The sequence below is a fragment of the Prorops nasuta genome, unplaced genomic scaffold, assembly GCF_024137725.1.
Source record: "Prorops nasuta isolate Cenicafe-Biocafe unplaced genomic scaffold, Cenicafe_Pnas_1.2 PNAS00018, whole genome shotgun sequence".
Classification (NCBI taxonomy): domain Eukaryota; kingdom Metazoa; phylum Arthropoda; class Insecta; order Hymenoptera; family Bethylidae; genus Prorops; species Prorops nasuta.
This window is the reverse complement of record NW_027116815.1, coordinates 3,198,122-3,208,816: the sequence shown is the minus strand read 5'-3', so window position 1 is coordinate 3,208,816 and position 10,695 is coordinate 3,198,122. Positions and strand designations below refer to the sequence as shown.

At 40.4% G+C, this 10,695-nt stretch overlaps 3 protein-coding genes across 4 annotated transcripts; all 3 read right to left on the bottom strand.

The window, feature by feature from the left end:
* Nucleotides 1-398: 398 nt before the first annotated feature.
* LOC136780296 (uncharacterized protein DDB_G0285291-like) lies at nt 399-1,514 on the bottom strand. Its single transcript, XM_066738580.1, has 4 exons — nt 1,492-1,514; nt 1,131-1,203; nt 825-1,027; nt 399-704 (listed from the first exon to the last, which is right to left on the bottom strand). The coding sequence occupies exons 1-4, from the start codon at nt 1,501-1,503 to the stop codon at nt 399-401; spliced, it is 594 nt and encodes a 197-aa protein (XP_066594677.1). The 5' UTR covers nt 1,504-1,514.
* A 1,574-nt stretch (nt 1,515-3,088) lies between these two features.
* LOC136780295 (transcription factor SPT20 homolog) lies at nt 3,089-4,857 on the bottom strand. The gene is made up of 5 exons (XM_066738579.1): nt 4,792-4,857; nt 4,587-4,716; nt 4,225-4,503; nt 3,859-4,159; nt 3,089-3,791 (listed from the first exon to the last, which is right to left on the bottom strand). Exons 1-5 carry the CDS (start codon nt 4,855-4,857, stop codon nt 3,089-3,091), a joined length of 1,479 nt encoding a protein of 492 aa, XP_066594676.1.
* A 2,518-nt stretch (nt 4,858-7,375) lies between these two features.
* Nucleotides 7,376-9,821, bottom strand: LOC136779959 (uncharacterized protein DDB_G0290301-like). 2 transcript variants are annotated; one of them, XM_066737933.1, is made up of 4 exons: nt 9,736-9,821; nt 9,358-9,463; nt 8,406-9,120; nt 7,376-8,292 (listed from the first exon to the last, which is right to left on the bottom strand). In XM_066737933.1, the coding sequence occupies exons 1-4, from the start codon at nt 9,745-9,747 to the stop codon at nt 7,833-7,835; spliced, it is 1,293 nt and encodes a 430-aa protein (XP_066594030.1). In that variant the 5' UTR covers nt 9,748-9,821; the 3' UTR covers nt 7,376-7,832. The 2 variants fall into 2 exon arrangements, with proteins under 2 accessions (XP_066594030.1, XP_066594031.1); XM_066737934.1 differs by having other exon boundaries at nt 8,421-9,120.
* Between the last annotated feature and the right edge of the window lie 874 nt (nt 9,822-10,695).

Here is a 10,695-nt window from a genome sequence, read left to right as displayed (position 1 = left end):
TTCTATTGTCTAGAAACTTTTCATTCTATTTCCTCTCGCAATTGAGCTGATTAATTCTCGTCGATTACGCAAAACTAATTGTAAACACCGAATTGAGAAAGGCGGATGAGAGAAAGAGATGGAAAACCTTCGCGCTTTCGACAAAAACAATATTCAAGACACGGTGCACTTAATAAGCTTGGTGAATCATTTATTTACACAGGCGTTTAAATAATAGTATTATACAGAGCTACAGAAAATTCACTCTATTGAAACGCGAAAGAGTTTTAGTGTGGTGATTTATCTATACATATCTAAGAAAGCGATGAGATAATTGGAGAAAGAAAAAAAGGAACGAATAAAAGAAATAAAATACTACGCGATGAATATTATTTCTTTGATGTTTTTAGTAATCTTTGTTATTGTTTTGGGATAGGAATACTGTGCTGGGGTGGATTACCAAGTTGTGCCTGTAGTTGAACGAGTTGCTGGAGGTGAGCTGGTAACTTGCTGGAGTATTGTGGCTGCTGCTGCTGTTGGTATTGTGGAGCTGCTTGAGGAGCGGAGATTGGTCTGTACAGAGCGCGATAATTAGGTTGGGCTTGTTGAGCTTGCGGAGCTTGTTGAAAGCCGTGCTGAGCAGCTGGCTGTCCTCCTTGCAGTGGCACGACTTTCGGTGTGATTCCCTGGTAAGTAGGCTGCTGCGGAGCATTCCCGTACTGTACCTGTAATCAAATTAATTTATCAAACGTTTTCCTTCAATATTTCAACGCTAATTGTACTTGGTGGACGAATTTATTCGAAAATATTATTAATATGGTAAAGCTGAAAGGATCAAAACTAACCTGTGGGCGATAAGCGGCAAATTGAGCCTGAGTGGTCTGACGAGGGTCAGCGCGTTGTCCTCCGGTCAATTGAGGGGGAGGCTGGGGTGGAAGGTGAACAATTGGATCGCGAGCTTGCTGAGATTGCAATAATTGCTGTATTTGTGCAGGCGCTTGGGAAACCGGTCGGTAGTGTTGCGCTGCCCTTCTTTCTCGAAGGTGATCTGTGTGCCCACCAAAGATTAATTAGAGATAAACAATTATTAATTGATCGAACGGAATGTATATATATATATATATATATATATAGGAACTTTCATTACATACCAGTTATAGGTGTGAAAAAATATTCATGATCAACGCGAAACGCGTAAATCGGCGACACGGCGAGAATAAAAACCTGCAAATGAACACAAATTGACAAAAAATATTTAACGTCCAGTAAGTAGTTAGAAAGTTCCAAGTATCGCGTTGGACGGTCCAAAGTAAAGCTGGCGAGTTAAGGGGCAATAAAGGGGATAAGGACTCGCGAATGGAAATTGGTGGTAAAAAAAAAGGAGAAGAAGTAAAGCTTCTAATTAGGATAATTAGTGCGTTTCGTAATTATAGAAGAAAAGTGGAGCAACTTTCTCTGAGCAGATTCGTTTGTAAGGAGACAGTTATGGGGTGTTTATGGATATCAACTCACTAGAAACTTCATGGCGATTAGGATTTCGAGAGACACCCGGGCAAACTGTCCTCCGCGTCTCGTGGTGACTTCTATAAGGCCAGCCCAACCCAGCTTTCATGTATCGCTCATTTTTTCCCTTCCTCCACTCTCACCAACTCTAATACGTAATACGCAATGCCAACGATACTTACTGCCCTAAGCCGTAGTAACAGGAAGTAACTACTGCTCCATGAAACACCAAAGCCATGTTGCACTAGACTCGGCCATAATCGAGAAATTATCTCACTGACAACTAGCTAGAACGAGAAAGCCATAACTCTGCCTTCTTTATTCACGCCTTCTATCGTCGTTATTTATGTCCAAGAATACAGAGCCTTTAATTTCTTCTACAAAATATAAAATTGACTCTGGATTTCATTTCATTATTTGTATAATTACAGAATTTATATTCTTCGAGATGACGTACGTGTCTTTAGTTGTAAAGATATTAATTAATAAGTAATAAAATTTATTCAGACTGTAAGATGTAACTTTTTGAACAATATGTCTTTTAGTTACACGCGAAACTCGAAAGCTGACAGTGCGCGAGAATCGGAGCAGTCAGTTAAATGATGTAATAATAAGAATGTTTTACACGGGAAACTATAGTCGCTGCTTTTAATAGATTTGATTTCGTAAGAAATAAAATTTCTACTTAGTGCAATATTAACACGTTGACTGCCTTGGGGGTCGCCAGTGATTGGCAGGTCCATATGGATTACGTGGAAAGAAATTTAACGTGGCAGCCAATGTGCTAAAATCTGCGTGCTTAGATCAGAAAGCTCAATGATATATATATAATCTTATGGCAATAAACTTATAATGAATAATGATCAATTGGTCATGGCTTCAATCAGGTTTTATTATTAAAAATATACATATTCCTTCCTGTAATAGGATAGAAAATTTTGGAGTTGGATCACATTTGGCATACATATATATAAGCGATAATCGAACAAACAAACGATTAAACGAACAGCAAAGAGTCTGATAATGAGTAATAATGAACGTAAACGTAACCTAAAAATAGCGAATGGTTAACGCAATAATAATTGATGAGATAATGGAGAACGAATGATGAGATAAATGGCAGCAATCTTAAGATTCTTCGCTTGGCAATTTTAGTTCTGCCAATCAGCTATTGCAAGAGGCTAATTGCGAGACCTAGCAGGTAGCTCGATATATTATCCATGCGTTTCCTGTTGCAAGCCAACGGTTATCACGCTTGGTTAAGCCGAGAGTCCAGTGCTAACTTTCCCAGCCACGCATATCGAAATTAGAGATTTTTCGCGCTAGGCGAGAGCACTTTCTTCAGCCATGATTCTTGACCGATTTTAGACTAGCATGATTATTGCTAGTCGAATAATCCGGATAATCGTTAAGAAATCTGAGATAATCTCCAATTTAACCAATCTACAATTTCCTTGAATTTGTCACGCAGGCGTCTGTCTCCTCAATCCCTATATTATCCTGATTATCATCAAGAGGCCAAAGACAATTCCCAAATTTCCTATATCGAGTAATACTTGCATACATTCTATTAAGCGATCTTGGATGAATTTTGTAAATTATTTCTTTAATATTGACTTTCGGTCACTGGACGAATGCCTTGACCTTGGAAACGTTGGCCTTGAGGATAGGGAGACTGACCTCGAGGAAAAGCGGCCTTGGTTCGGTATTGTTGAAGGGGACTCTGAGGAGCCTGGGGAAGTTGATACGAAGGTTGCTGGGCTTGAGGAGCCGCTTGCTGCTGTCGATAAGCAGCGAGTTGGGGCTGATAAGCAGCTTGCTGAGACTGATAATTAAGTTGTTGCGACTGATAATCAGGTTGCTGGGGTTGGTAGTCCGATTGAGGTGCCTGATAGGTTGGTTGCTGGGGTTGATATTCTGCTTGAGGTGCTGGATAGATGGGTTGCTGGGGCTCGGATTGTTGCTGATATTGCTGAGGGCTCTTAACGGGTTGTGGAACGTATGGTTTTTCCAAGCGATAAGTGATCTGATTAGCTATAATGTTATAGGGTATTTGTGCTTGAAATTTCAGCAATTGCTGAATGCTCGAAGGCACATTTGTAGAGTATTGGGGCAAGGCTTCAGCTTTCGGTTGAGCGATTCTACGGTATTGACTGAGGTCCGGTTCCTGTGCTTCTCTTTTCTCCCTCGACTGAGGACGATGCTTGCTAGCTCTGTATTGCGTATACTGTGGAGGTTCTGCCTTCAAGTTTTGATAATGGGCCTTTAGCTGCTCTGCTTGTGCTCGTTGAGCAGCTTCCGTGTCGAACCTGTAATTAAATCAACAGGTTTTAATAAACTTATTCTTGTCGGGACAAGATGCTCTATTGAAAATACCTTAAATGCTCAGGTATAATATTAATGTAGGGTATCTGTGCTTGGTATTGGAGAAGCTGCTTGATACTTGGTGGTGCATTTTCGTAGGGTGTGTAGTTAGGTGGTTGAACGTGAGCTTGCTGAGTTTGTGGCTGAAGCTGCGGTTCTTGAAGCGGTTGTTGTTGACGTACTCGCTGTCTGGCAGCTCTCTGAGGAATCACTCGTTGTGGAACAGGCTTCACGTACTGTTGCTCTTCCTGGTATTGTTGTTGTGGCTGTTGACGTCCTCTGTGCTGATACGACTTCCAGTTCACTCTCAAACCTTTTTCATGCAAATATAATATGATTTATTTCCCATCGTTAAATTCAAAATTTATAATAATTTACCACTGGGATCGTTGTACTGCAAGGCTCGATTTGATTGCTGATTGGCATCGTAAGGTTGCTGAATAATGGATTGGCTATGACCATCGGTAGCACCCTGTATATTAAATTGTGCATTGGCTCCAGCTACCGGTCCACCCTGGATGTGAAACTGGGCAGCTCCCCCATCTTGAGGTCCTTGAATTTGGAAGTTGGAATGTCCATCGGTGGCACCTTGTATCGTGAATTGTGTGTTCCCATCACTCGCTCCCTGAATGCTGAAATCCCCAGCTCCTAAGGATGCTGAAATTCGAAGGAATGCTTAACTATCCGATTCTGACGAGGAGAGGCATTAACTCTGTCAAAATATGAATTTCTTTTATTGCCTTTTTGATCGGTGTACTCGATTCCTTTCTCCTCGCTATATTTGAGGCCCTGGGCAACGCGATTTCCGTCGCTCGGTCCTTGAATAGAAAATTGCGCCAAACACATGGGAAGGCAAATCAGCAATAAAATCTGCAACGAAATCGTTAGATTATTTACCGGATAAATTCGTCCCTTGCACAATTGTAGAATATTTTACTCATTAACTTGTAATAATAGCGAATTATACTCATTTACGTAAATGTTATGCAAAGAAATTCTATTATGCGGCATGGACGATAGGAATTCAATTCTTTTATGCGAAAACTTCTCGAGTGTCGATAAATGTCGAAATGGGAAATTATAGAATTTGCGGAGTTTCGCCACAGGATGAATCAGATTGAAAGGGAAAGTCTGGATGGTTTTCTAATATGGGAATATACAAGTTGTAGGTATAAAAGTCGACGCTGACGTAATGTTACCGAACATTCCTTCTTCGGAGGACATCGAAGTGCAGCTGATCAGTTAAATGTTTTATGTTAATTATAGTGAAATTGATGCACAATAAAATTCAATAAAATGCATAATATATTTTTGATGGTAAATACGAAGCCTAAGAAAAATGAATCAATTCTTTCGGAAATAGTCGTAAAGCATACAGTTTCTAGAGATATATTGGATGAAATTGTTTTGGAATTGACGCGGACGAATAACGAATTTTTATTGCACTCAATGCTGTGCAGTTGAGAGGATAATAAGGAAAAGAGATGAACGCTTGCAGGGAATAGTACGAGTCTAGTGTTGCAACAGGAATTACGGTCAACCGTAGAAAGTGAAGCATAAATTGGTCACCTGTACACGCCTTGACTGGTGTAAGCGTTTCTACGAGTTTGACAAGTAGAAAAATGTACTTAAGGGGAGAAAAATTGGAACCGGAAGTTTGCAGACTTTACTATCAAATTATCCAGATTCTCGCCAATCGCGTCATTTATCCCAATTTTCAAATATCTTCTACTGCAAATTTTGAAAAACTAAAATTTCACAATTCTTAAACGAATGAGCACATTAGAAATTAATTCACACTCAGCATGATTAATTTTATACATGACTAGGATTTTAATTGTAAAACTGCTTATGAATATAATTATACAGAAAGCCTGATAATGAGAGATTATTAACACACGTTTCAATTAAATAAGAAGACTGGATATTTTAGTAAAGGTTAGAACAAGGACGGCTTATAGTGTGATCTTTCGTTAATATTAGAGGGATCAGGTCATTATACATTTATGAAAATTCAGATGGGAAGCGTTTATGGTTTGATGATAGTGTGGAATGAGAGGGGATTGATTAACTTACGTGTAAATTCATGGCGAGCAGCTCGATAGGTTCGAGGGTGGAGAGTTTCTGAGCCGGTCGCGTGGTTACCAGAACAACTTTATAGGCAACTTTATAGTCTCGTAAAGGGGCCCCTTTCGGCGACGGGGATGTGACTCGCTGTCCACACAGTCAAACCACCTCCAGTCTCTACTGGAATTCACGCGATGAACCTCTTTACACATTTGGCACATGAAATCAAGATACGCATGCCGAGACGCATAATCCATAAAATTATTTCTTAAAACTCACAGCGATAATTAAATCTTAAAATTTTAATTCTCCAATTATCCTTAAAACCATCTGATCCGTTATACTCGTAAAGCAGACGGATAAAAACTTGAGAAATTAATTCACAGAGCAAATTCTCATGAAGTAAGGTAGAAAGAAACTGTTGGCTGGAGAATTAAAGCTGAGTTGGTGCGGAATATACGTAGCACGGCGCGAATTAATTTATTACCCAAAAAATTGAATGGTCCGAGGAGAAAGGACGCTAGAAAGCCCTGGAAAAATTATGACCGATTGTTTTTATCGTTCTCCGTGGAAAAGAAAATGTCGTTGCTGAACACGAACATACGGGAGCTATCGATGTGCCAGGTCAATGCACCGTAACCTTTAAATCGCTGCTGCAGTCTCACGAGAAACTTGGTTTTGCATTGCATTCCAACGCGATGCGATTGCCTGAACTCGTCGGAAGACTCTCTTCTTCGCGACTGATTTTCATCGATACAATTCATTTCGGAAGTTTGTAAGGTAAGCATTTTCAATCTGTTAAAAACTGGCAATCGAGGAAGCTCGAGCTGAAGAGAGTTCTGCTTTTCTGCAGCCATTTTTAGCCACCGGGAGGATTAGATTCTGGCTAGTATTTGACGTCTTGACAGTAGAGTAAAAACGAAAGTTGCCAGGAGACTCGTGCATGGTTCGCACGTGTCTTCTATCGAGAGTATTGAGAGTACGTATATACATGCACCTTAACGGCGTTTCCCGAAGCGTGAAGGCCACGAAAGTAGATCGCACACCTTCCTCATCCGGAGAAATGCAATACTCACTTTCGTTGTGAAATCCAATAAAATCAGCTGCTAACAAGAAATTTTAGAAAATCATTTGACTTTATTTTATTATACTTATCGCGGAAAGATCTCAATAGGAAGGCTGGAACGATTATATAAAATTTGTGGTTTTTCGTTTTATTCAATTATTATTTTTCTCATTTCCTTTATACTTTGTATGATTATTATTTTGACGAATGCTAGTCATTTATATTTCACGCTACATCGGTTATGCTTTACTACTTAGCGCGGTACTTCCTATGGTTTAACCAAATTAGTTAATTCCTGTAATTCGTAGTCCGATTGTTATTTTAATGAATAAATAAATCGGTTATTAAGCATCATTTCTGTAGTCGTTGAATTCAATTAATTAGGCAAGATATATCTATAGCTTATATATGCGTTGATAGATTTGTTTCAATCGGAATGTCTTAATTGTTAACCGAGATTAGTGCAATTTCACTTTCCAACTTCCATTGGTCCAGCCAGGCAAAGCAAAAATTTATCCGACGATTTTCTCCCATCCACCTCGCTTACAATTAAATTTCACTCGTTATTCCGCTTTATCCCATGCGCTATATGCAACGTAACGCAACAAACGCCTATAATATAAATCATTCATCTGCCACGTCATTACCATCGCTAATAGAAAATAGAGAAACGTTAAACAGAAAATAATTTATTTGTACAAATAATGTTCGGCAAACAACTCATAACTAATCCGGACGAGCGATTCTTAAGGTGAACAATCGTCCGATGGTCAGGATTACAATAAATCTCTAAACGATAAAGCGTACCTACAAAGTGAAATAATGGAATTAAAATGGAAATATAAAGAAGTGTTCATTGACGTTGATCCTCGTTGGATTTGGTACGATCAGGATCGATCTCTCCGTCGTTCAGGTAGATCACTTCACTCCTGTAGGAGTGAGATGCTTTGGCGTCCTCCGACAAAGGTCTCGGAATGAAGAGTGTCTTGGGCTTGTAATAAATTCTGTTGGCTATCACGTCGTAAGGTATCTGAGCCTGGAACTGCAAGAGTTGCTGGATCTCGGTTGGCATGTTTTTGTCCAAGTTCAATTTTGGCGCTGGGACGAATGGAAGCTGATTGTGCACTTGCTGATCGACCTGAGTGGGCCGATGGAACTGTCGTAGCTCCGATTGTTGCTGGTTCCTGTTTGGAAATTCGAAATCCGTTCTGTATTGAATGCGAGATTGTTGCTGGCTCAGACCATTGTCGTAGGATCTCAGCGATGCGGGTCGTGATGCCTGGCTGGATTCCGAACGGAAGCTCTCCTTGTACCTGCAATGCGTGTGTCTTTATTTTTATTCACCTGGATTTTTCATCATCGAGTAATAACTTGATATGCAGGCAGAAGCCTCGAACTCATTTTTAAGAAAAAGAATGGTACAAACCGCAACGTATCATACCTGGGTGCCTCTGTTTCGAACTGATGGGCAGCTCTACTGGATTCTTGCTGAACCGGTTGTTGCTGGATATTCGAGTAGATGAATGCTGAAGGATCGACGTAGGGTTTCTGCGGTTCGTAAGTTCGTACCAGGAGTTGTTTGATGTGCGATGGAACGTCCGAATAGGGTCTGTAGGTCAATTGGTCCTGGTCTAATTGCTGTGGTTTATTAGGGCCCTGGGCGAATTTTTCTCCCTGAAATTGATGCTGTTGCTGCTGTTGCTCCTGAGGGAATCTGGGTCCCTGACCAAATTGATTGTCTTGCCTGAAAGAGCTTTCGTGTCCGAATTGAGTTCCCTGCCTGAAGAGACTTCCCTGGCCAAAATGATTCTCCTGTCTGAATGGATTTTCTTGCTCGAAGTGACTTTCCTGCTTGAAGAGACTTTCAGGGCTGAACTGAGTTTCCTGCTTGAACAGACTATCTTGACCGAAATGACTTCCAGGCGACAAGAAGCTGCTCTGCGATTGTTTGGCGATCCTCGTGTGGTCCTTCTGCGGTTGTAGCCCGCGCAGATTCTCGTAATCCTTTTGCTGTTGCTGAATGAATCTTGGATGACCAGGGAAATCCGTGCCAACCTCGGCACGCTGGGATCTCTGAGAATTCGCAGCTTGAAGCTGAGCTTGCTGCTTTGGATTGTAGAATTTCCAGTTTACCTTCAATCCTTGATGGACAGAATAATTTGATTGTTATCTCTCGGTGATCGATGAGATTGAAAGTTGTTTTTCAGATAAAGATAGAAAGGATTCTATAATGGCAATGAGAATCTCATTATCTCAATTATACCCACTCGATTGTGTTACTTTGTTGAAGAGAAAATCGGTGTAATAATATTTTTCACTATTAACGAGATACTTTAAAACTTTTATTAATTAATATAAAATACAACTGATCGACTCACCGTTAGGATCGCTATATTTGATATGACCTTGAGGTGCGCGAACATCTCTCTGTCCCGGTTTTTCCGTTTGCGCGGAAACCGCCGCGACAACGGCGAAGAAAAGTAACTGTGAAAAGTTCATGGTTATAATATTATTGATCATCACCTTTTTCACTATTATGCTAGCCTATCGCACTTTCGAAAAAGGCAGAAGAACGCTTTTCTCGATATTATTCGAACGGTTGCTTTCAATATATATATATACAGCTTTTGGAACAATGAGAAAAGTAGATTATCGTCACTTTTCGAATTGAGGAGATATTTGAGAATTTGAAAGAGAGACTAACAGAGCTAGTAAGAGATTATAAATAAAAGAAAAAGAAAATGATTAACACTCACTGGGAAATACATAGGGAATATATGGTGTTTGTTGCAAGAGAGGCTATACGGATGGTCCGCGTTAGATGTGCGGCTCACTGAAGGAAATCTGCTTGACGGGAGTCAGCAAAGGGTACTATATAGGCCCCCCAAGCGGGACCCAAGCTGGCCCGAGACGCAATTGGCCGCTGGCGGTGCTGCCTTCTTCCAAAGTCGTTCAACCACGAGGGCTTTGCGAATGCAATTCTTGAATTATCACTGACCGGCATAAAAGAATGCGTCTAGCTGGCGTAATAGCTTGAAAAAATTCTAGCCCAGGCGAACTCGGACCCGGGTGGAATACCTGTAAACAAACCGCAAAACTCGCAATGAATTCTCTTCCTCCCGTTCCAGCGAAAATTGTTACGACTCTCGTAAACGATCCGGCCGACCTATCAACTTTATTGACACGATCAACGAAGCTTGTGCAAAATTCGCGCTAAAGATGTTAGGACAAAAAGTATTAAAAATATCATTACACCGCGAGAGGAACGAATAAAGCGCTATAGGAAATTGAGGGAGAGCAAAGACACGGAGCGAGACGCGAAGAATAAGAATTCGCAATAAATAACTCGGGAGAGAAAATTGTTGGACAATGGTAGGAATAAAAAGTGGAGATTTTCATGTTGGAAAATGCAAGACAGCATAATGGATATAATAATACTACATACAAGATCCGGGATTCTCGATGATGCAACGGCTTCAAACTGGAGAAGCCGGGACTATCTACTTATCTACCCTCGGAGACTACCACAGTTCGAGTTCGCGCCGTTAAACTTGGCGTTACGCTTCCAAACAGCTCCAAAGTGGCGAGATAATAACCGAAAGAAAATTTAATGGTGTTATTAAAGACTTTTCGAATTTTTGCAATAGTAGAAATTTTTGTCATCTATCGCCGTCTTAAGTCTTAACTGCTTTGAAATTATCATCTGTTTTTATTTA